The following is a 26,809-nucleotide window of genomic DNA, read 5'->3' as shown; positions in this document are numbered from 1 at the left end:
GTGCTTTGTTTAAGTAATCACCTATTTCATTGATATAGTAGCTCTTTACATAACGGTGTTATGGTTTCGTTATGGTTTAAGAGTAGTATTTTGGTCCTTTAATTGCTAAATTCAGGAAAGTATTTTTCTGTGAAGGTACACACAATTCTATTTATTTTGTGGAGTAAGGCTGAGTTCAACGCCTCCTAGAGTTAATGCAGATTCCAGCAGCTAGGCTGCATTTGTTAATCTACTTCCTAGAAATGAAAGCTATTCCATTTATAAATTTCTCCATTTGCTCTTTGAATTTATACACACATAGACATACAGGAAAATTATTGGTCCTATGCTTCTGTTATTAGCAAACAATTTTCTTCAAAATGCTCAACAAATACTTTCTCTGTAAGAGTCCCTTAATTCTTTGTGTCACACTCAAGTTTTTTAGCACATCAACACTTTTTAGATGATCAGTGCTCCTCTGCTGATAAGAATCGATCAGAAAATCCAGGGCTGAATGCAGATGTAAGGAGTGACATTGTCTCTGACCAGGTTACACATAACAGTTACATGTTAATGCCAGAGAGAAAGGCCAATGCACCACAGGGCATGCCAGAGAAACATTATCTACACCAGAAAGGGATGTTGGGAAATCAGATCCATGAAGCTGAATGACAGTGCAAAACAATACTGGTTTTATTACTTACTACCAATACTGGAAATACTGGGTATACCTGCAGAGAAAGAAAACAAAAAGAAGTGTAGTTAGCTGTTTGCCATAGTTGGCTGAGCTATTACATCTAAGATGCTGAAATCATTTTCAGAATACTTTATCAATACATAGTTAAGCATCTGCCTTACATGCCCAGTCCTTTATAAATGCAGAGCCTTTTAGATTTTTCAGTATGGGGCTACAGGGACCAGTAAAATGCATTGACAGATGGGATCTATACCAGCTCTCTGAACTTCATGAATTTGTTCAGAACAGTTTTGTATTTCAACTAACCAGCCATTATGTTTAATGCTCTAGATAAAAATATCAGTCATGCATGTATTATGCAGATCTAGGAGAGTAATTTAACCAAGGGATAGATGCATTGCTAACTGCTTTGGCCAGCTGCTTAAATCAGTTGCTACCTTCTGTTGCATTAATTGTATATAGCTATTTTTCCCTCCTTTACCTGACAGTTACCTAAATTAAGCAATGTAAAAGAAATGTAATTGAGTGAAACTCTCTAACGCAGTAGGTTGGCCATATTGATTAAGCTTCTCATTGATTTATTTTTTTTCCTGTGTTAATTTCAATTCCTAAACCAAATTAATGCAAGGAAACCATTCCAGAGGCAGGTGAGATTTACCATAAGAGGTGGGGTTGTTAAGGAGCTAAACTCCTTTAGTGGATAAGCAGTGTGGGATCTCATGTTGCATAATGGAATTCTCATGTTGCATAATGCAATCCCAAGAAGTAGCTTCTTATCAGGTCTGCCCTGAAACCTAGGCTTTGTGTGTAGCACAAAACCATGGATACGAAATCTTTCCTGAAATGCCATTTTCTTAAGATTAAATGCCATTGTTAATGGCACTGTGCCTCATCACTTGGGTTAGTCAGAAACTGCAGAACAGTATTGAAATCCTGGATATTTGCAAATTCTTCCTTAAATACTGTTTTCCATTTTAAAGTTTTATTGACTTTTGTGGCATGAAATTTGTTGCAAAATTCTGTTTCTCCATTAAACATCTGCTACATTTCGTTCAACATCTATCTTGAAGTTCTGCCTTACTCAAGAGATGGCGTGGACCTCACTCTGCAATTAACTGAAGGAATGTCTTGAGAATAAATGATATTCAATGGAAGCAAGGTCGCAGAGTCGATCTGGGAACAATCCTAACTTGTGGCATGGCTAAGACAATGTTGAAGTAACCAAATTTGTGGAATGGGACCAAAGCTAGCTTTATTATGTTTCATCACATCAATCCTGGGGCACATGTTAGAATTGCAGCTCTCGGGTTTCATATCCTAATGCAGCTGTGGCCTGGCAGAGCACCACAGACAGCACCTGCTCCTCACTCAGCCCCACACTCAGATGCTCTTTCAAGCTTAATTATTTCTACTTCTGCTGAGATTAACGTGTATTTCCCAAAATTTTAGCACCGTGAGGTATCAAAAGCTAAATGCAAATACCATCATAATAGAACAATGAGGTCATAGTTCTGACAGGAACAAAAAGCGCTTTTTTTAGTTAGGCTAATGAAAGAGAACGTCTATCCCCTTTTTTTAAATGTCAAAAAGACAACCAATTTTCAAATATTTTCCCCTAAAGTCTCAATAGCAGCTTGCTTAAATTTTTGCAAGTCATTGTCGCTGGTTTAAATTAGCAGGATTACTTTTCCTTTATACACACATAGAACCTACACAAATATTAGATAAAAGAAAAAACCCTGTGTTCTCGCACTCACACTTGCACTGTGAAATGGTATTTGTATTTCCTCTGGGTATACTCCCCCGCCGCAAACCCCTCTGTCTCCTACACACACACACACAAATATCCTCTCCTTTCTCTCCTAAACAGATTGTAGCGAAGGAAGAGGTTTTCCTGCAAGTCTGCTCACCTCATATTATCGTTCTTCAAAATTTTCAATGAATTCACAGTGATAAATGCTTCCTGGGCAGAGAATAATGAACACAAGATGCCTGCTAGCCTGGGGGCTCTGTATTAACCTTGCAAAGATATCTTCAGGTTCTGTTTCAAAAGCTGTTTTGCTATTTCTGTACAGAGTTTCTTAGTTGCTGTGGTTTTCTATAACCAGACTGGTTTTTGTACTGCCAGGTATCCCTGTGTGAGGTGAATGGCCTTGATAGTGCACTACTTTATGCCCTTCTTACTAAAGAGAGTGAGAATGACACTTCTGAGTTTGTCTGGAAAGGAGCTGGTTATGTAGGGCCATGAAGCAGGATCTATTAACACTCTGTGAAAAGCGCACATATGATGGGGAAATTATTCTTAGAAGGCGTGTTTGTGTGAGATCTGGAGTTACATATTGAGGCTAGCTCTTGAATTCAGCTGAGCTGTATTTGGTGCAAGTCCTTAGGTAACGAGGCACAGGAGGTGTGATTCTGCTCTCCCTCTCTGTCAGTGTGGAGGCAGGCAAGGGCCTGAGTGCACCTGTGCCACCACTGCTGGGGACAACAACAGGCTGTGGGGTGACCCCAGCACTGCTGGGGACAACAACAGGGGGCAGGTCACCTCACCACTGCTGGGGACAACAACAGGCTGTGGGATGACCCCATCACGGCTGGGAACAACAACAGGCTGTGGGGTCACCCCAGCACTGCTGGGGAAAACAACAGGCTGTGGGGTCACCCCAGCACGGCTGGCCCTTGGCTTGAACCTGGTCTGTTCCATGGCATGGATCATTTTCAGTCAGCCTTGTACCAAAATCTGTGAGTACTTTGCAGTAGTGAAGAGATGGGGACAGGTTAGAGAGGTGAGGGATCAGGCCCATTACCTCCTTTGATGGACAATTCTATCGAGCAAGGTACAAAAAGGGATTGAATTTACACCTATTCAGTTGTTAAACCAAAGTAATGTTCAGCCTAAATTTATCTTCCAGTTGAAATCACTGGGATGGTTATTAATGGTAGTAGATTTATAGTGAGGGGCCATCAAGTAAAGCATGAAAAAAAGTTCAGAGGTTGGTACTGCCCCTGAAATGGCAAACATTGCAGGAGAAGGTCACTAATACTATTTATTATTTTTGACTTGACTTGAGGGCGATGGTTTGGTATATTACATGTTCACTGTAAGTGCATCTAAATATATATGCATTACTTGTGAGGAAAAAAATCTGGTGTTTTCCTTTCATACAATCTTCTGCATCTGCCCTGTAATTTTTTCATTTCCTCTGCTTCCAGAAATGGGTTGTTTTAGCTCTTAGCTACCATGGAGCTGGCTATTGAGACGAAGAAAAAAGCAAATCAGATGCTAGCAAAGAAAGCAAGTTTTTGATTTTGTCTGTAGCTTGTGTCAGTGTGAAATCCTTAACACAAAGGAAATAGATCAAGCTTTTGGTGAGAAGGACCACACTGCTGCTTCCAGTCTCAGGGCAGGTCATACCCTGCAGACCCTTTTAGCACCTCCACTGTCAGTGTCCACATGTGCTCCTGGTAGGACTCTTAAACAGGAACAAAATATAGAGCTTTTCATAGCAGATTCAGAGCAGGATGTTAATGCCTCATCTGATCTTTTGCTAGAATATCTGCCCTGCAGCATGACAGCACTCCCTGCAGTGAGTCTTTCTTCCCTTTGCAGCTTTTCCATTGAGGCATGATTGCAATATCAGATGCTCAGCATCAATTTCAGAACTTCTGAATTCTCTAGCAATTTAAAGCCCTGAGAAACTCAATGATACTGGTGTCTTGTAATCCCTCACAGGGAATGATCATTATGATCATAGGAGTAAACTTTTCATGTATTGTTAAACCCATATTCTGACAAAGGATTACATACAATGAAAGAAAATTCTTTGGAAATTTCATCTGTTTCATTGCAAGAGCCCCAGAACTCCTGCTACTGTTAATTTTGCAGTTGTTTCCCTGTAAAGATTGAACTCACAGAAAAGGAACTGCTTTGATGAAGTTTGTTATCCTTCACCTCTGCTTTCCCAAGCGATATCACCAGAAATAAATGGGATAGAGAAAGTAGTTTTTGTTTTATTGGGTAATATCTTTTAAAATTTGGAGCTGTGTTATGTTTTTGTGTTATGTTTTAGTGAGTCTAAACCAGTATTGAAAACTCTGTTTAGGAAACACCCAGTGAGATCAGAGGACTTTTCTTTTCAAGTAATCATAGCTTATTGATAGAATATTAGAAATTTTGAAAAGCCTGGAACTCAGAGCATTTTTGGCACTTTGAATATCTTAAAACAGACACTTTGCCTTCCCATGCTGCTGCTGCTTAAGGACCAGAAGTCTCTTTCATTTCACCTCTTCACTGTATATGGCAAAAATAGTTGTTTGAAACCAGTGACGTATGGAAACAATTAATTTCCCAGCAACAGATGTCATCATAGCTAGCACAAACAACCAGCTCAGCAGGGTCATGCTGGAGGGTAGAGTGCTGAAGGATAATTTTTCAAGCCCCATTTTAAAAAACGGGATATTTTTTAAAAATGGGATTATAGTGCATTGCTTTTAGGTCTGTACCTGCAATGTTTCACTGGCTATTGCACTGGATACCCAGATGAAGGAAAATAAGTTTATCACCTGCAGATTTTCACAATTTTTCCTGACACTCCTGTTTACCCGAATGTTCTTGATACACTGCAGTTTTGCCCTTACACTACGTTTCCCATCCTTTTGTGTTACATATTCCTGTGGCTTTATGCCTTCTGTAACCTTCTTGGGCTAAGATTCATATGTAATATAAAATAGTAGCAATCTGAAGCTTTGCTGTTTTGTAACTTATTTATTGATATCTTCCTTTTTCTCTTCCTTTTTCTCTTTGAAATACATTGTCAAAAGCATCAAGGAGAAATTTTTAGAACTTCAACGTAAGTATCCCATTCCTTCAAATTGAGTCATGAAGAAGACACTGAAACCTTCCAGCTACCTGGGAGAATGGGCCCTTAGAAAATGGGACAAGGTCTAGTTTCTGAGTCTGCTTTGACTGGAAAGCAGGATGTGTGATCCAGTTAAAGGGATCCTTGTCACTTGGATTCCTGACTAGAAAGCACAACTTCTTGGACAATTTCGTTTATGCTGGTCCTTCAAGATGCCTTTGTGTCAGCAAATATTTATGGGGAAAACTGAACATCAATGAGGGTGATAGCAGTGCACTTCTGCAGGTGCCATAAGTTTTGCCAGAATCTGTTTCTGTGACAGCTGTGCTGCATGGATGCCTTGTAAGTCTTTTCCCTTTCAGGGAGGTTTAAGGCTCTGCTGCCGAGACAGAGGTTGTACCATGGGAGGGAGACCCACTGCAGGAGAAATTCTGTAAGCTGAGGTTGTCTGCCTGGCCCTTGACTGAGGAGAACCACCAGTGTTTCCCATGTCCTGGCCAGTCCTTTGTTTCATGTTGAACTATGAATTAGGAAAGTCATGGAACAGCTGGGAGGGGGTTTTGCTGAGTGTTGGGCACTTTTGATACAGATTATTGGTGGTGAAGGGACTGACACAAAGTGAACAGGCTTTGATCCGTGGCAGCTCAGTGCAGTCTGAGACAGCTCTGTCGGATGGAGTAAAGAACATAAGTGCCAAAAATGATCGAAACAACGGGGAGAAGAAAAGGGCTGGTGCTGTCAAACACACACACAGCTGCTGAGGAGAAAAGCTATCCTGTAATACCAAGTAGAGAAAAATTCAATAAGTTCACTTTGTGTGTCAAAACACATTGCAGGAAAAACTATCTACAGAATGTGGCAGCACAAGGGAATGAATGTAATCACAAAATGGTCAATAAGATAGAGTGGAAATATAAAATAAATGCTGTGTGGAGACAAATGGAGAAATATTGTTAGTGCCAGTAAACAACAGAGTACTTGCTGTCTTTCACAGGTAAAGCATGAAAAAATATTTTGCATTCTGCTGAAAAACTCAGAATGACTTAAAATGATAATGAAATAAATGGCTAAAGAAAACAGCTTTGTATCAAGGTTTCCGTTATGACTACAGAATAATCTGGAATGGTCTTCTGTTTCACAAGCTGTAGCTTGAAAAGATATGATGAAATCTTACTGGCCACAAAAAATGGCAGGAACAGAGCAATGGAAATAACAGAAGTACCAGCTCGGAAAGATTTGGAAATAGACATTAAGCTTCTTGTTGAATCTGAACAAATTTCACAAATTCAGAGAATCTCAAGAAAGATTCTCTCTTTTGTGAAAAGAAGAAAAAAAAATCAGAGTATTTGATTTATACAACTATTTTTAACTGTATCTTATTTATGCATGTTAATGTAAACTTCAAATACATTTAAATTTTAAGATAACTTGGTCTTAGATGAAAAAGATGGTCTTTGAAAATTGGAGGAAGGAGAAGTATCAAAGGGACACTGTCTTACTGGATTATACAAAGTGGCCCCAGAGAACTGAAGTAATATATGAAGGGAAATTATTTCTCTCCACATGTTCCAGGAACTATTTCAGAATCCACACCTGACTAGGGAGATAATCACACTAGGGCTGCATTGCTGACCACACAATAGAGATGGTGACAGAAAGGCAACAAAGTAAGTGAAATTACACTGGCTGTGCAGAGAGTTTACAATAATAATACATAACTTCATATGCTCCAACACATGCAGCCTGAATCAGGAAGTGACAAAAGAAATGAAGATTTACATACCATAAATAATTGCTGCTTGTAGCAAGGAATCAGACAACCCACAGGAAGAGAAGCTGATTTAGTTCTGAAGCAGTGCATAGGACACAATTCAAGAAGCAGTTATCAGAGAACCACTTCTGGACTGAAACTCAACATGCTTGTTGAGAAGGAAACGGATTAAAAAAAAATAATCCACTGCAGTAATATTTAACTTTGAGAGAGCAAGGAAATGAAAGTGAGGAAGTTAGATAAAAGAAGAGTGAAAAGAACATCTAAAAAGATATGCATGCAAACAGCACGGAAACGGCTGGAGACAAGTGTATGAGAGGCTCAGAATAATCATATATAACTCATCTCTTTTTTTTTAACTTATAAAAATTAACTCTCTTATATGAAAAAAAAAATAAATCCAAACCTCAATGCCAAATTGAAAACAACAGAATGTAGATGATTTTGGAAAGATACCCTTCAGAAGTATAAGTCTTCTCAATGGAGAAAGATATGGGGGAAAAAAGCAAAAAATCTGCCAATTTAAATATAAACCACAGTACTTGGAGAATCAACTTCCAATGGACACAAAAGTTAGTAATTATTTCTTGTTAAAACAACCACTCTAGAAGCAGGAGGGCCAGAGAGATAATTGAGAACATAGGCAATTGAGGTATTATTAACACTATGATTAATTAATAATTAATTGAATACTAAATTAATTGTTTTCACTGATGTTTACAGCAAAGAAAGAGAGACTCTCACATGCTGAGGAATTTTCTCAAAGTCTGAAGTAAATGGTATTGAACAAGAATTGCCATGAGGAAATGCTGCCCCAAGAAGTATTTTAAAGGAACTCAAACATGTTTCTGAACTAACTATTGTAGCATATAACCTGTCATTTCAGTCAGCCTTGAGGCCAGAAGAAATGTTTTAACTGTGGTACAGTCTTAAAAAACGACTCAAGGACTGGTCCAGAGAGTAACAAAATATAAAAGAGGCACATTTTTATGTTACCGTAAAAGAGCCATGTTGCTGTCATGTCTAGAATATCATGTGTAGTTTTAGTCTCACCAAAGAAAAAAATGGCATTATAGAACCAGAAGACAGCAAGAGATGTGGCATGGGTTTAGGATAAGATGAAAGAAGTCAGCATTTGTTATGTAAGAAAAGAGTGAAGGAGTGGATAAGGTCAAATCTATATAATGATAAATGATGTATCAGATGTAAACAGAGGTGCATTATCCTTTGTTCCTTCTTTATCTAAGGAGGTATTGGCTTAACCATAGACAAATATTTAAGGCAAGCAAAATAAAATACCTTTCACTCATTGTCTCACTAAAATTTGAAATGTATTGCCATAAGGTATCACTGAGGTCGAGCTTATGCCAGCTGAGTGTCTCTCTCTGTTCAGCAGGAAGCAGCCCCTGCAGCCCAGATCAGAAAGGCAGTTTATTTCATGGTAACTGAAAAGATGAAGAAGAAATCCTTCATGCTTCTTCTTGTTTGCTATAAATTCCTGCTGCTGCTCACTGCTGAAGTCAGGATTTGAGGGTAAGTGGAGTGTATTCGTCAGCTCAAACAAAGTTATGTTTTCATCATCAACATCATCAACCCCAGAAATGACTGCCTATTATTTACAAAACAAAATTTTGGTTTTTGATGAAACTATATATTTGCTGAAATTCACTGATGTTGTTCTAACATGAAGTTGATTTAACAACCTTCAGACACTCTTTCAGTAGGTGCTAATTCCACTGTTCTGTCTGGTGCTCAGCTGACTGTGAATGAGGTAAATGACACAGCAAGCTGAATTTAGCTAAAATCAACCTGGTAAATCTCACCATATTTCCCAAACCCATCTTTAAACTGTTAATTCTGTGAGCCACACTCAGTTCTTGTAACAGGCAAAAGAAAGTGAATACTCTCACAAAATGTTTTCCCTGCTTTTTGCAAGTTCATTTTTTTCTGCTCAGTAAGAATTTTATCATAATTTCATGCCCCCACACTTCATGGTTTGTTACTTGGTCTATTACTTTCACATTTTACTTGATAAGGTCCTGCTTCCTATGATCTTCATTTCTGAGTTTTGATTCTTCACAGCTGCTGCTTTGAAGTCTTAGATAACATTCTGAGCAATGCACACTGCTCCTGGTTTTAAACTTTTCATTCAGCTGCATGCATAGCTCTGTTTCTCTCAAATAACTTTTTCAATAAATTGTTATATCTAATATTTTAAAACGAATGTTTTGCTTTTAATCATGGCAAAACTGTGGACTCTTTTCTTAAAAGAAGCTAGTAACTTCTGTCAAAAGGTTTATCCTCATTTTCAGTCTTTTCTTCAAAGGAATTTTAAGTCTGTTGCTCAGTTCAGGAGGATTCTGAATCACTGCGTATTTCATTTACCCACAAAAGGGAGAACTGATGGTCACACTTGTCTTTGTGCCCTCTCTTTTCACCACCATGTTTTCTTTTGACCCAGTCCTGTCCTGGATCAGGAAATAGAGCTGTCAGTAATTTTTTCCTTTGGATAATGCAGAAGTGTGCTGGAATAGGACATGGGGTGTGGAGTGGCTGTTAGCTGAAAACAGGCAGATGTAAAGCCTCAAGTTTTGCCCTCACTTTCTCTCTTCCACACTTGACCTACAAGAGTGCATCTGAATCTGGACTGCAGGTCAACATTAGGGAAATGCTTCCCAACCTTTAGATCTTTGGCTAGTAATGTGAAAAATTTGGCCTGAGGGTTTTTTTTTTTTTTTTCTCCCTTCTTTCTAAATGGACAAGAAAAGAGCAAGGATCTCACAGGTTGGGCTGAGAGTGTCGCCCATCTCCAGACAATAAGGATGTGGGAATGGAGAGCTGAGAGCACTGTGCCTGGAGCAGTACTGCAGTTATTGCCACTGTTTTCACTCATCTAGGTGTGTTTTTTATGTGAAGAGTACTAATTTTTTCATTCCTTAGACCTTTTTACCCAGTGTCCAGGGATGTGTCCATGGATATAAACACGTGGTTCTCCTGGAAGTTATTCACAACCATGTGAGGGCACAGATGATGTATACTTACAATTAGCACTTACAAATTGACACCTTGTCCAATTATACATGCCGAGTCAGAAAGAAATGACAAACCTTTGCAAACATTAATCTTCCTTCAGAGTCATGATATGGGGCAGAATTGTAATAATGAAATATCCTTATTATCCAAAACTACTTACAGATATTAGCAGTGCCCTTAGGTATAGGCAGATAAGAACCAGGGCTCCACGGTCGGCCCTGATAATTCTTCTTGCATTTTCCACAGTCTGGGCCCGTTGTGTTATGCTCACATTCACAAAGTAGTCTTTTGTTTTCTTCTTTACAGCCAGTAGCATGAAGGTTGCACTTACACCTAATTTTAGAAGGCAGAAATAAAACAAAGTAGGATATTATTTAGAGGTGAGGTGAGTTTAAGATCAAGTTTTAGAAAAGCATGTCCTATGGCAACTGCTCCAATTCTGTGTTTTGCCTGTAGTATTGTTTTACCATGAAAGCATGGCATCACAAGACATCACTGCAAAGAGCAAGCAGCAGGATCTTCAGCTCATACAGGTCTAAAAGCACAAATGTCACCAAGACTTCAAGATGCTAAATCTTTTCTGGTTTTCACTAATGCAGCTCCACTGAGAACAACTAAATGATTCACAGTTTTCACTAGAGACAGGTCTATAATCTTGCAAAAATTCAAGAGTTAATGTTCCCAGGAACAAAGCAAGTCGTCAGCTTATGTCCAGCACCTGACCCAAAATAAAGTCCAGATTGGGCCCTGGGAGCCTGAGAAAACAGATATCATTTAAACATCATCTGCAATGCCACACTTCAATAGAAGGAAAGCTCACTACAATGGTGTCTTGCCATACTTGTTCAGCAAGTACTGTCTTGTTCAGAAAGGAAATTTGTTTTCCTGCTTTAATTCAACATAGCTGTAGTAGCTGAAGGTCAGACAAAATAGTTTGGTAGACACATTTAATTTTACTTGGAAAAGAAACCTAATCAAGCCTTGTGACAAAATCATTAGATAAACCAGATTCTGCATCTCGCCTTAAAACAATCATATTTTCCTTAAATTCCCCTCTTTTTCTGAAACTAGGACACTTACAGAATGGGTAGTTTGTCAGGTATTTTCACCTCTTTTTAACCAGTAAGGTATTTTCACCTCTTTCCGTCCCTGTCCAGCAGATGTCAAAACCAGCTAAAATCTATTTCTGTTTGGGGCTGGAGAGAAAACCAGTACTTAATGACCTTTCCTGTTTGTTTTCCTAATGACCATACATCTAATAATTTACAGAGTTCTCATGTGGTCATTTGTCAGCTGTTCCATACAGTGACCAATAATTAGAGCAAATCAACACGTAGAATGGCCAAGTGCAAATTAACAGCTGTCAAACTGACTTCCATTTGGAAGGAATATGACCTGAAGCAATTGGCCACATACATATATATCCCCAGGGTGAAACAAGCTTGCAGTTGTCATAAGTAGCTGCTGGAGAAAATCCACAACAATATGTAATACAGAAGATGGTGGAGCATTCTCCCCAGTGCAGAAATGAGGCAGATGAAACTGCTGTTATTTGTGCAATGCTCAATTCTAAAGAGAAACAGGTTCAACACTTATAAAATTGAAATTACCAGAATGTATTCAATATGCTGGACAAGAGAAAGAGAGTAATTTACACAATTTACAAAATATGTGTGCTTGAAGACTAAATCAATTGTGAATTTTCAGTGAGTAGCCATAGCAGAATGAAAGATGCCTGTCTGGGCATAAGTGGATGACATCCACTTATGTCACTAGATGCTGAATATTTTGGTAAAGGGTACTGCTATTAAGAAAAGCCCTGGGTTGTTTTGCTGTCCACAGGAATATGAAAATGGAAGGCATCAAACAGGAGAGATATACAGTAAGAATGAGACCAAAAAATAGAGGAGAAAAGCAGGAGAGGCTTTCGAGTAACTAGAACAAATTAGAGAGAGGAAAGGACTGGATTTCTCTCAGGAGGAGATTTCTGTTTTATTGTAGGGACTCATCAATGTCAGAGGCAGCAAACTGATCTAGGCAAGAGGAAATAAGTGGCTGATTCTGAGGAAAAGCTGTAGTACCCAGTGCTCTGAAAGCATGCTACAGACTTGTATGGGAACTGAGGTAGGCGAAGATAAAGGTATGTCCATGTGCTAATTGGAGTAAATACGCACAGCTCTTTTAACAAGCACCTGAAAATAAACAATAGTTGTGCACAAAACCTTATGCAAAATCTCCTTGCACTCCTTAGGTGCTGTGCTTGTCATATGTTCCTGAAGAGAGACTGACCCCTCCTTTGTTTTGCTTGCTTGGGTAAAAGTCTTGGATGGACTCTGACCTTCTCCACCCTCATCTGCTTCTATCCAGTCTGTGCCATACCTCTTCAGATATATATGGAAAACATATGCATGTATTTATATGTATGAACACACACATACATATACAAATAACTCTCATATAGCCTCATGATTTCTATTCCCTAATCCCTCTGTGTCCCACCTCTTTACAGGCTGCCTCCTCCTTTTCCTGATTTCCCAGGCAAGAGAGCATGGGCAGCACAGCTCTGTTGCCTGCTCTGGTGCAGGTGTTTTAATTTCTTAGGGCAAGGTACCATGTCTGGTGCTGATGTTTTAACTTCTTAGGGCAAGGTACCATGTTTGGTGCTGATGTTTTAACTTCTTAGGGCAAGATTGCTGCAGAGGAAGTGCTTCAGGGTCCTGCACAAGGTATCTTGTGTCACTGCAGCCACCAAGCCCCACCAGACAGACAGAATGAGACATCCTGGAGGGCTGTGTTTGTACCAGACACAGGTACAAAAGCAGCAAAATGCATTTTTTTTCTACAAGTATTTGTCAACCTCCTCTCAAATTTTAAAATCCTATTAACTGGGATTTAAAACCAACAGCCTCCATATGGGCATTCAGACTAAACAGGCACAAAATAGACAAAGTGGGGACAGTTTAGCCACTCAGCTTCCTAAATGGAAGAGTTGCTAAATGGCTTTTCTTTTCCTAAACCAGTAGAATAATCAAAGATTCATTCAATCAATGTGTTTATGCAAATGAACTTATTTATACGCTTTATTTGTATTTTTGAAAGCTGTTCCAGCAGAATTACCCAGAATGTTGCATCTCATCTTAAAAGAAAATCCCAAGTAATAATAAAAAGTGAAACCTCCCCAAACCAAACCCCAAAGCATGGCCCTCACCAAAACAAAAAACAAAAATAAAAAAATCCAACAACCAAAAACCAAAAAACAAACAGAAAGAAAAAAACCCACCCAACCATATGAACAAAAAGAAACAATGTGGAGAGAGGAGAGAGTAGTGTAGCCTTCTAGGAGTATGATTTAAGGAGAATAAGAGAAACAGTAAGTTTGATCACTGGAAAAAAATAAAGGACTGACCTAAAACTTTTGTAGGCAGAGGATAGTCCAAATCTAATGTTAATAACTGAGCAAAAAAGAGCCAACAATGGTGAGTTTCTAAAGAATCTTCAGAATACTGCAAACTTAGCTGTGTACACTTTGTAAGGAGAAGAAAGTAAGGAACAAATGTGGTCATTATGTTTTACTACAAGGCTAGCTAAAATTAAGGTTAAAAATACATTTATATTAAAAATGTCAAATTTGACTTAATAAGAGTTAGTTATACTAGGCACAAAAATAAATCTTTAAACCCCTCCCTAAACCCAAACCACGAAAGATCAGATAACGTGTGGTTAAAACTTTGCCTTCTTAGTGTATAGGCAACAGAAGAGTTGGGTTTGGCTTATGATTATTAGTGTTATACAGGTATGAAAAAATCTGTATGTTAATAAAATCTGAAATGATTGAACTGACAGTCTTGTTAGTGTCAGCAACTATATATAAGGAGTAAAAGATCAGAAGCATACATAAAATAAGACATTTGGAAGACTGAACTGAGGCTCTGATTCTCCTCTTGCACCATTTTCTTTTGTTGAAGCCACTTGACAGACCTTGAAGAGATAGATCATGATTTCCACTGCAAATCAAGGACACAGCTGAATAGTGAATGTGTGTAAAATGCAGGCAGTGCTAAAACTGAAAGAGAACAAAAAGCATCTGTAGAAAACAAACTGGAGGGTACCATGTCTGGGCAAAACCAAGCCAGTGTCAAAATCTGTGGGGTATGTGGAGAGAGAAACAGGGAAATAATATTTCATATGCTTTTGGGATTTTACAAAGGCTGCACTAGGAATTGGGCAATCTGTCTCAGGGACCTCATCAGAGTGTCCATGTGCACAGTCTCAGAGACTTCTGCAAAGAGAAATGAGTGTTGTGCTTGAGGGACAGACTTCTCTGGATGACTGAAAGAGGTAAATGAGCATAGTGGGGCTGAGAGATGACTAGAGTACAACAAAAAGCTGCTTCTATTTGCAGGATAGAAATAAGGAAAACAGAAGTATTTAGCATTACAGAAGTAAGGCTATTTTGATAAAAGTAGCACCCTGACAGTCCATGAGAGAACCACTCTTTTGATGAGATGCACTGGATTGTCAGTGGTGTGAAAACAAAGCAGCACAGTCTGGACCTTAGGAATTTCAGTTGTCAATCAGCTGAGCACCACTGATCTGGGAGCTGACTTGGGCTCCCAGCAGATAACTCAAGATGTGCAATCAGCTTCCTGTGGAGGATATCCAAATTCATCTCTTTCTTATGGAAGATTACCTTCCTTTTTTACTCCAGAGGTAAGGAAATATTTTGTTTCATGAATATTCATGATGATAAATAATTACTGAAAATCCTAGGTACCATTTGTTATTTCATTAAATACTTGCTTTGAAGGCTGTTCCTAGCTGTTACCGCTGTCAATCTGAAATACTAACAAAAGCTTTAATTACCTACAAAGCACATTCAATGCAACAATCCCAGGGCCTGCGTTGATGCTCCCATTGGCAGAATGTGGTTGCTTTGGCTGCTTGTATAAGAATGGAGAAGGTCTGAAAACCTAAACAACTGATTTCACCTCCAGTGTACCAAGTTCCATGTGACAGTATTCCGTGCCTATCTAGTTTCTTGAAATCCAAAGAAGAAAGTGCAAGTCTTGTAGAGGGTATGATGTACACACACCCAGAAAGGCAATTACTGGCTAGCAGTGGGTGGGAGCAGCTGCTGGCACACCAAGTGGCTTTGCCCATGCAGAGAAGGGCTGACAGAGGGAGCTGTAATCAGTACAGCAGGTTTGAGAGCACAGGTTAAGGTCTGGAGAGCACAAGAGGATCTATGCTGCAGCTCTGCACTGCACTGGCAGACAGCTAAGGGCAAAATCTCATGTAAGGACACAGCAAATGTTAAGGGCAAAGTGCAGTTCTGAGATACAGTACATGCTCACTGTAAATGGCACTGCTGAGGTCTAATGCTTGTATGACTTTACAGAGAATGACTGAAGTCCATGATTATAAATATCAACAGCTCCGTGGACAATTAGGTCACGTATGGAGAGATGTAGGCCTTGAAATGGCTTTCTACCTGAAGGGAAAAGCTGTCTGCCATTTATATCTGGTGACAGTTTTTGCAGACTTTTTTTATTATTGCTCCTGCTGGGGCAGCTCTATCAGTGCTGAGCTGGTAGAAGTGAATGCCATGGCCCCACAGTGCTTGTCTGAGTTTGGAAACTTCCACCCTGATGTTTCTGCAGCACAGTGGATATCCATCCTCCCGGTTCAACCTGCACAGACTCCCCCTGCTAAGCAGCCTGGTTACAGCACACACAAGAACACATTTCCCTCAACGTGCAAATTCAATTTTGAATCACTGGAGATTGATATTGCTGTCCAATGCTATAAACCCTAATTGTGTGGGAGAACAAATTTGTTTTTCTGACCACTCATCTCTGACAGACTCATTATTTTGTCATAAAGCAATTGAAATGATATTTTTGGCAGTTGCATAAGGCACAGGAGCGCACTGATGGAGCAGTGCTGTTGTGGTGGGAGCCCTGGGTGCGCCGTGCTCCTCACAGACTCTATTTACATACAGGCAAGTGACATCCAAGTGCTGTAAATATCACCAAGGTAATTGCTAATAGCGTGCTGACGCTCTGGCAGGGGACTGCCAACCAACAGACTGGGGGGCACGTGAGGGGATCCTTGATGTTCTGGAGATCATTCACCAGAAAGAAAGACAAGAGGAGCTCTTTGATACATTTTTAACGACTAGCCATATGTTCCTCACTTAGATGCATCTTTGAATCATTCTAGGTCATAGCCAAAGTTTAGAGAATTAACTTGAAACCAACTTGGAAGCCTTCTGCACAGACGTGGCTTTCGCACGCCACGAGGCAGCTCCCTGCTTCCCAGGTAAGCAAAGCCTGAACTTGCAGAGGATTTGGCGTGTTTGCTCTTCACGTTACTGCCCACACAACGTAAAATACCATCCCCACACAGTTTTAATTAGGCATTTTAAAACACTGTTGGCAATGTTAGGAGCCTTAGTCAGCTCCCCAGTGCTAGCACGACTACTTCCAGCACCTCGTTACACTTGTCCTAAAGGACTTGGCCATTTTTATCATGACATCAAACCTGTTAAGGCTGTCATCTACATTATGCCTCTCAAGCTTACTAATGACCTCGAGGCAGCTTCCCCAGTGGGATTTAGCATTCTAATGTAATGTAGACAAAAAGGAAAATTCCACATTACAAATACATTTAAAGTGATACCTCATCCAGGAAGGAGGACGAGTTGAGAAAGCAAAAGTCAAAATATAAACACCTTTAAAATATATAATGAAATCTTTGCAAGTGAACAATTATTTTTCATGTTAATTTTTTTTTTTTTACTGTTTATGAGACACATTTATCATAACTTGAGAAACTATGTGTACAGGTAAGTTAATAAACTCTTGCACTGTTGAGTGTACAAGGTAGACATCATTACTTTGGAAAATCTAGTTATCCTTTTAATTTCTCTGACAAGTGAACACGTTTTCATTGAGGCTCACAGTCTCAGAAACATCACATCTGCTGAATATTTTTCTTCATTATATTGTAAGATTTTTCCATGTCATGTCAAAACCCCAAAGTGTGCTCATCTTTATCCTAGTTTTCTAAGCTAAATAGATTTTTTTGGGATAAAAACAAGTATAAAGGATACTCTTGTGAAGAAGTAAAATGACTGCTGGTCAATTTATTTCCATGGGCATGCAGCTGACATACTTTCATCAGAGGTAACAAGATAATTACTGCAATCTTGGCTACCAGTGCTCACTGTAAGGATTACCCATCCGAAGTTCTGACCTAAAAGGGTCAAAAATACCCAGGACAGTGGATAATCAGAAAACGGCATGGATTGCTGGCTGGAAGTAAGTCTGCTGAACAAATGTTCTGGCTCACATGAAGCAAAAAAGTAACTTCTATTTTCTATTCATATTTGTTTTGAGTCATATGAATATCTCAGGTCCGCACTGCTGTATGGAATTTAAATGCAAAGAGGGCATGGCAACTTTTTTTTCTGGACATTAGGAATAAGACCCCTGTGGTCTGGTGGTTAAATGTAGCCACTGTAGTGAGAGTAATGAAATGTGAGTCCTTTTTTTCACTTCTTTATTTCTGGAAATGCATTTGGTCACCAGTTTTTTCCCCTGTCCTTTTCCCTGAATTTATCTAATACATCATAATCTCTCACTGAAAAAAAGGTTCCTTTGTGGAATAGGGCTACATCGATAAAAGGGATAAACAAATTCAGTAATAAAAAAATATAACTTTGTATAGGTAGATATATTATTCTTTCATTTGCAAAGCAAGGACTAATGTTGGATCAGGTTTTTAAGCTTCTTAAATCTGTAAGTAGCTTTGTGGTTAGAAAAGAAGTTTAACCTGTGCTCAGTAATCCTGCTGCACCTTAGTACCTTAGAATCCAGAGATTTACAGAAGCCTCTTCAACTTTATTCTTTACTGTTTCGTTTTCACTGCTAGATTTGGGAGGAAATTGAATTAGATTCCCACAGGCAGTATGGAAAATTGGGGAAAATAGCTTCTTATTCTCCCTCAGCTGAACATAATGTATCTGGTGGGGAACAGCAAAGCTGAGGCACAGAAAGCATGTTGGCTCTGCTTTCTCAGCGGCCTACTTCCAAGCAGTTTGGAGAGCTTGAAATTAAAAAAGAAAACAAAGTCCAAAAGGGCAGCATAATTCCCTTTCCCACAGTCCCAAGGCTCACAGAAAACTAGCAGGGCATGGAATTGCCCACTGTTTGCACTAAGCTAAGCCAACAATAAGAGTATGCAAGTGCTAAATTTAAATATTAATGTGTTTATGAGATTTATTGTGTTCATATGCTAGTAAGCATTTCTATATAGTGTGAAGTAAATGCTGGCCATAAAAACAACTACAGGATCACTACTGATCAATTTATATCTCAACCCGTTTTGATTAAGATTGATTATTGTCTGACAGATGCATGCTGTGTTCCTTTTGAAGCAAAATATCACTGAGGCAGGTCCTTCTGGCTTTGCTTCTCCTTTTCCCCTGCCCCTTTCAGACAGAGGACCACAAGCTACCACACCCTGCCAAATAAACTGTAGATGTTTCTGAAATACAGTAGTTTACCAGGTGACAGCCTTCCAGACAAACAGCGGCAACTGAAGATGTTACAGCCACTCATCACAAACACAGAAAGGAGACAGTAACCTGAGCAAACACCCCAGTAGTTAAGCATTTATAACTGTTCTGATTTTGTGACTGGGTATAGAATGTCAGAGACCAACAGATATTCTGACTTCAGAAAATATTCAGACTTCCTTCAGTTTCTTAGATCCAAAGTCTAAAAGTAATCCACTGATGCTTATGTCTAGTAGAACAGAACAGCTAATTCCAAGTCCAAGATATTTCAGTTTACCACATAAAAAAACCCCTATCCTTCATATTAAAAACTTCCATAAACTTAGTCAAGTGGAGTGGACACATGCTTTTTCTAACTTTGATTCCACATTCTCAAGGAGTTAAAGCAGAAATAAATGTCTGAATATATAGCTGCTGTTAACTGCTGCAGAGAACTAACTTCCATTCCCTTCCTAAACATTCATTTAGCTTTTTTCTTCCGAGGTATTAGTTTTTTATGGAAATGTGTCAATAAAGAAAGTGATTATAAAATCTGCTAGAGTTTGCCAGCAGCGTGTTCTGCAAATACTTTCACTCGTGAACACGCTTTGTCAGATTCTTAGCTGATGTAAATCCATCTGGCTCCCGTAAATTCAATGAATTTATGTTAGTTCACACTGCCTGAAATGAAGCCTAATTTGTTTCCAGCTTTCATTCATCTTATCCTATGCTTGGTGGCTTTTTTTTTTTAGGTAATGACAGATAATATTTTGATAATTTTCAGTGGCAGGTCTAAAGCCTTGAATAATCATGGGATGGAAACTGGGAGTCAGTGGAGGATAAGGAGCCCAGGTGCGATGTACTTAGGGACAGGACTCCTGACCAGGCAGGATGCCAGCATTCCACATTGTTTCCATGCAGCTGTTTTGCTCTAATCTTTAACCTCAGAAATAAGAAGCTTTTCTTACCTACATGAAGGATGCTGAATGGGGACAAAGACAGTCATGTCTCTCCCAGAGAGGAAGCAAAACCTCTTGTGAAGATGAAGATCAAGAATGGCAGTTTCTTCCAGTGTTACCAACTGGTCATTTAACACTAGTGATTGTTTTGGTAGGTTCCCAGACTACCAAGGAAGAACTGAGAAAAAGCAGCTGATGTAACCTCCCAGTACATCAGTGTTACAAGTGGTTTTGCTTTTTATTTCTCTCTCCCTTGAAAATTTCTTTTTTTCTCACTGGAATCCCTTTGGTCTGACCTACTAAGTTGCTCTACTTCACATAGCAATGAGTCAGTGTCCTGACACGGGGATGGGATGAGACAGCAGAGGGGGAAGCAGGTGCTGCAGAGGTACTACAGAGCTCAGTTGTTCTGAGTTGTCATGATGTATCTCCTGTTTTAATTGGTTTGCTCCAAATATTAAGAAAAACTAGTATATGCTAAAAATCTGACTATCCTCAGCTCCCCATAGTGTTAGATATCAGAGTGGCAAGGAGCCCTGGGACAGGAATACATCTCTCTCCACCAGCTGGACTAACACAGTCTTGGCAGTACCCTACCATTATCTGTCTGATAGTGCAAAGAAGTTAAGGAGCATGTTATCTGAGATTTGACAACTGCTCATTGCCAGGATATTAAGAAAAAAAAGCTTTTGGTATTTTAAATTTTTTAATGCTTGTCCAATGTCCTTCTTAGCCAGTCTTAGTTTGCCATCCATCATTGGGCAGTTAGTCATTATCAACAAGTCAGAAGACATGAAAAGATACCTGAAAACCACCTTCTATTTTAATCATGATAATACCACCGGGCAGAATTTACCCACTGTATTGCAGCAATTGTAGAAGTCTCTACCACAACCTTCTAGATTTAAAAATGTGGGACACAAACCTTGCATGAAAGGTGTGGCAATATATCACTGCAAAGTTTTATAGCTTACAAATTTAAAAAGAGAAGATAAGAAATCTTTAGGAGTCACTTTTTCTGCTCTTTTCTCCTGATACAAATCTGAACACTAGATTTGAAACTCCCGGCATTCTGCTAATGTGCATCACTACTTTTAAGTTTATTGGGAAATCAATTTTTCTGGGTTTAATTTAATTAATAAGTACCAGTCGTACATCTGCTCAGCAGAACTCCCAAGAAAGCTGCTCTAAGACGCTAGTGATTACACCAAGCTTCCTGTCTTTTTTTTTTTTTAAAGTAGAATTTCACAGCATCAGCTGCCAGCTGATCCCGAATTCTTTTTCCCAGCTCAGCACTGAAAAGGAACAATTTGTTGTGTGGGAGGTCTAAAACTGTGGCCATTAAATTACCATCCAAGTGGACATGGTTTACAAACCCCATTCAAAAATGTCATTTAACTATCTGCAATGGGAGAAATATTATTCTTGCATGCAGCAATATCCCAAGTGAGATGTTAGGAATTTATGTCCGTGACTGATGCAGGACAGACCTGATGCAGGCTGAAGCAGAAATAGCTTTACTAGCTTAGAAAAAGACTCAGGGCATAGCACCTATCACGTTACAGTAGGGAATAAAGTATTTATTGTCAAGAGAGCAGTGTTTCTGCTACATGAGAGACAAGCAAGGTTAATTTCATACTGATTTTGGTAACCTTTGGGGGACTATAATCGAGAAAAGCAGCATAAAGATATCCATGGTGCACACAGAATTCAGCATCAGAGAAACCAGCTCTGTGAAGCCATACATCTGCTGCTCTTCTTAAAAGGTTTTAAAGCATTTCTAAGAGACCTCCCAAAGATTTATTTAAAAGCTCAAACGTGTCCCCAGTATGGCATACATGGAAGAGTGGGGTATGGGCTGTTACTGGTTGCCTCCAGGAGAGAAAATACACCTTGTGCTCCTCTGAGCAGTGCTCCTGGAGGAGCAGGGGATGTCCAGGGCTTGCTGCTGTCCTTGCTGGTGGAACCTCTGCTCCCCTGGCAGCTGCAGGGCTGGGCTGGCAGGATCCCTGGAGGCACAGGAGTGCAGAACAGCCACTCCACACTGTCTTTTGGACACCAGGTATCACCTGAAAAAGTGAGATCTCTGATAGCTTAAATGCAATGAATAGCCAAGTCCTGCTCCTACTGCAGTCAGTAACAGGAAAGGTTTTCCTGTGGGTGCTGCCATCAGGATTCAGTGAGGAATCTTCTCCCTTTTCTCTGATAGGCATCTCTAGGCTCTGCTTTAAAGCCCTCTTGTTATGTTTATGTCTGTAGGTGAGGGGATTTTACAAATCAGAAAGTCCTGAGGAGATTTGCACATCCTTTCCAAATAAGTGCAAAGACCAGGGAAAAATTGTTTCCAAGAAGAAAATGAGTTGTACTGAGAACAAAGCAAACACAAAGCAGAATCATTAATGGAGGCTGTCTAACTCTGCCAGAGGTGCTGGTTCAACCCAGCTCATGGCAGCTCCCATGGATGCCCCTAGTGAGAAGAGCATATCCATATCCAAGGATATGGAGCTGGAGCAAGGGAAAGGAGCCAGCAGAGGAGCTTCAGGCAGCTCATCAGGACACCCACTTACTTTTCTTTGAAAAGAGACAGAAAGAAGTCAGACTTTTCTCCAAAGATAAAAATCTATTGAACATATCCTTGCTTTTTTGCTACATGTGTTGGCCACCTTTTGCTTTAGGTCAACCACCAATACACACAACCAGCAATAAAGCATACCAAAAAACAAAGACTAAGTTCTCTTTCCAGTTAAGTTCTGTTAATGGTCACATACGACCTAACAGTCCCTGAAAAGCCCAGGTTGTAAGTGCTTTAAACAGAAAATATCAGATTTCTTTTCTTTCTCTCTCTTGTTTTATAGAAGTTGTGTTGGGAAAAGGTTAAAAAAATTGATAAAATCAATTTTTATTTTCCATATTACCACTGGATGTCTGGACACTGTTTGGACATTTAGAAAAGCTGCCAGGTAAGTGAGGGCATAAACAGAAATGTAATTCAGGTGTTGTCCTTCTCAGACTTCTGAGAATCCAGACCTGAAAACTTTTTGGTGCATGATTCAGTGGCCTGTCCTCTTAGTGGATATTTAAAAATGATAAATATCTGAAATATTTTTGAATTGTGCAGACCAATGCTTGATTCTGACAACTAGCTTCACACTTCTCTTTTCAGGCTCATACCTTTACCTTTTCTGCAGAGAAGCCACTGCCCAAGGTTCAGTGCTGCAGCCACTTGGAAAGGCACCTTTTTCCCCAGGTAAAAACTGTGTCCTGCTCTTCCTGGGGTTTGTTGCTGATGCTGCCATGGGTGCTACTGAATTTCAGGCTCTGGGACACCCTCTGTGCCTCTGCTGTGATTCTGGGGTGAGGAGCACACGGCCACTGCTCTCTGCCAGCTCTGGCCACTTCTTGATGCCTGTCTTGAGGGTGAAGGAGAACAAGGTGCTCACTATGGGGCAGGTTAATTGATCTCTTTTTGATTAACAACATTGCTGAACTTCAGCTTTAAGGATAATTATAAGGCAGCTCTGTTCTCTTCTGGACTGTATTACAGGGTATTCCTGATTAAACCAGCAAAGCTGAGGGTGCTTAATGACCTGTTCAGAGCAAGTGAAGCTGAGTAAAGATTTCAAGATGAGTTTTGTCTTGGTGTTTTCTGGTGTTTCATTAGAGGTGACTTTTAAAATGCTTAGGCCTCCCAGCTCCATTGAAACTAATTGGGATTGGCAACTGCTTATTATCAAACCAGACACTCTCAATCTGCTTTAAAATATATAGAGATTTGCAGGTCCTCTTTTTGCCTTTTTTTTTTCTCTTTTGGTTTTTCATCTCGATTGGAGTCATAACTTGAAGGACACAAGTGTAAAAACAAAACAAAAATTTTCAGTGTTTATCATGCTAGCTTCCATTTTTAACACATGCTATCACAGTGTTTATCATGCTAACTTCTAAATTAATTCCTTACAGTATAAACTCCTTGTCACAGAATAATTCCCTGTGAAATGATTATGATAAGAATTATTTGCCAGTAGTGCCATTGCAAGTGATTGATTTTTTCAGTTCACTGACTGAACTGGAAAAAAAAAATGGGAAGGAAAAAAAGTTTTATTTTCAAATTTTAAATCCCATTTAAGATTTTTTTGACAATTTTTTAAAGAAAAAATATTCCCAAAGGAAAAATTGTACTTCTTTTGAGTTCTCAGAAAAATTAGTCAAAAGTATTTACTAATGTGGGTTAAATTGTAAAGATACTTTCAGCAATCTTGGACAGAAGTTTCTTCAGTGAATAATTTATACTTCAAAAATACTAATTCTTTCTCCTAGTGAAGAAAACTCGATGAAAAGCAAACTGCTAAGGTATGCAAAAAGCAACTTCGCATCCTATAGCTAATTTAAGATACTGAAAAAGAGTTACTGGGTCACCCTCTCTCTAGTCTTGTTGGTATAACACCACCACAAACACAATGCTATATGCTGGGAGTAATTTTAAACAGTTTAGGAAATAAATTTCTAAGTGTATCTTTTCTTTTTAATTTGGGAAAACAGTTCTTCTTTCATCTAATGTATTTCAATTACTGATTTTGTGTAGAGAAAGCTTATTTTCTTTTTCAAAAATACTGTATGACAGCACTTTTTAATTATAGATAGTACTTATTGTTATCTTGAAGCCAATAAACTGTCTAGAATCTGCAAATGTTTTATTATGTTTATTAAAGTGAGTGGAATTATACAAAGATGGGAAAATTGAAAACACTTTTTAGTATTAGAATGCTTGAAGTAGATGATAAATGGTCCCATTTTGACCTGCTTTTTTACCAAAGAAAAATCTAAAGGAAATAATTTAAGTGCAGAATCACAGAACATTCTGAGTTGGAAGGGACCCACAGGGTGGTCCCCAGATGGTCTGGGGTGTGACTCCTAATGTCTGAGGTGGTCTTCTCAAAGGTGGGTGGCCAGAGCTGGGCAGCCCTGAGCAGAGGCAGCTGGAAAGGAGCTCTTGGACCTCAGATGATGAAAGGCAGAGAGGAGCTGGCTTGCCTTGGGGCAGCAACTGGGTGACGTGGTAACGAGCAGGTGACACGTGTGGACACGAGCAGGTGACACGTGTGGACACGAGCAGGTGACATGTGTGGACATGAGCAGGTGACATGTGTGGACATGCATGCAGGCCTGCCCATGGTGGTAGCACCAATGCTGCTTTTCCCCAGTGCCAAAACAGCTCTGCCATTGGGTTTAGTACTTGTCCCAGCCACAAATGTATGTGACATGGGACAAGAGATTTCGTGTCATTGTGAAATGGAGTTGCTGACACTGCTTTGGGAAGTTTAAGTGACAAAGGGCTGGTAGTTTTAAAGCCTTGTATTTTAAAGTCTTAAAGTTCTGGCCTAATGTCAGATGAGAATAAAATAGTGATGGCTTTTGGCCTTCAAGTGCTCTGGAACATTTATTATTCATGTTTGTTTTTAACAAATACTGAGTAAATCAAAGAATGTTCACACAGAAGCTGTGGCGTCCACTGAGAGGTTGGGAACATGTTTTTGTTGTCTATGAAAACAGACATGCTGGGGGGTCGGATTTGATCCAGTGGCTATAATATTCCATGTACCAGAAGAACTAAACAACTTCATTTATATTTTAAATGTTTCAAATCGATACTTCCCTTCATATTCTGCGACCTCCGCCAGGAAACTCTTATAACTGAAAATTTAAAGAATAGATTTTAAGTGATGAATAATGTAAGGCTGTCATAGGGGAAAGCAACAGTGAAATACTGCTGACAGAAACAATCAGTACATGTTTATACTGAAGAACAAACCTTAGCAATTCCATCTTGCATAACACAGCTTTTAAAATCCGCTACAAACTTTTCGGTTTTCCCTGAAATGTCAAGCAGTCTTCCTCAGCCTGTAACTCCACTGGAAAATATACAAGCTGTTTCTGTTTCTCAAGGACTGAGCTAATCTGGAAGTAAAATGTATTAATATGCGTATATTAAATAAATAGCTCTATGAAAAATATTAGAGAGCTAATAGATGCAGGTAAAGAAAGAGCTTAGATTTGAAAAAAAAGAAAACAAAAACAAAAAACAAAACCAAAAAAACCCAACAAAACCAAGTCCTCCAAGATACAGGGAGGTCTAGCAGTATTTATTTCTCAAGCAGCAGGTTATTACCAGGAATAGGACAGGATCCATTTTGGGGCACAGACAGTCAGATGAACAAGAGCTTCCTTGCAATGAAGCTTTCTTCAGGGCATAAGTGTGCTGCTCAAAATGAATTGAGTTTTGTTTGCACACTGACAGAGGGTTGCTATCCATTGAAAATAAGAAGAGGTATTTGTCCTGTAGACCTGATGAGTAGGAAGAGACATGGTGCCCTGAGAGAATCCTTATAAAAATGCTTGCATGACTCAGAGCTTTATCTTTAATGAATTTGGGCATAATTATGAGAAATTCCCCAAATTATGCAAATAAAAAAATCAAGAAGAAAAATATAATGGCCACTTCATTAGAACATATTTTTGTAAGCAATACTTCTGGGATGAAGGAGTTATTGTTTGTGTCTGATGTGTTTATGGCTGTGTTCTCTCTCAGACACTGAGGGCTGCAGAGGAGGAGACAGCTCACTGGGATTTAGGATGGTGCCCACAGCAGTCATGACCTCCTTTTCCACCACTGCTGTTCATTGTCATTCCTCATCTATTCTCATGCCTGCTCAGCATTTCTTCCTGGTGACCTACACAAGCCAGGAGGGGGGAGCATTACTCAGGACTCAAGCGTCCCCAAACCTTGTTCAAGCAGTTCTCTGCTAGCAAACTGGGCAAAAAACACCGGGAGAAAAAAGGGCAGCCCTTGTAGACTTTCTGGTATACACAGGTTTATCATGACATATAGCAGATTGACTGAGCCAAATGACTTTGTCCAAAAGGTCTCTCTCCTGTTACAACATACACTCACCCCCT

The 26,809-nt window shown here is 39.4% G+C and overlaps 1 protein-coding gene across 3 annotated transcripts in view; it reads right to left on the bottom strand.

Moving 5' to 3' along the window:
• NTNG1 (netrin G1) overlaps positions 1 to 26,809 on the bottom strand; it is a 150,487-nt gene that overhangs the window by 46,113 nt on the left and 77,565 nt on the right. For all 3 annotated transcript variants that reach the window (XM_066324579.1, XM_066324577.1, XM_066324576.1), the window contains exons 4-5: positions 10,500 to 10,672; positions 684 to 710 (exon numbers count right to left, since the gene is read on the bottom strand). In XM_066324579.1, coding sequence (XP_066180676.1) covers positions 684 to 710; positions 10,500 to 10,672 — 200 coding nt within the window. The remainder of the gene's footprint in view (positions 1 to 683; positions 711 to 10,499; positions 10,673 to 26,809) is intronic.

The sequence above is a fragment of the Sylvia atricapilla genome, chromosome 9 (assembly GCF_009819655.1).
Source record: "Sylvia atricapilla isolate bSylAtr1 chromosome 9, bSylAtr1.pri, whole genome shotgun sequence".
Taxonomy (NCBI): domain Eukaryota; kingdom Metazoa; phylum Chordata; class Aves; order Passeriformes; family Sylviidae; genus Sylvia; species Sylvia atricapilla.
This window is presented reverse-complemented; position numbering and strand designations above follow the sequence as displayed.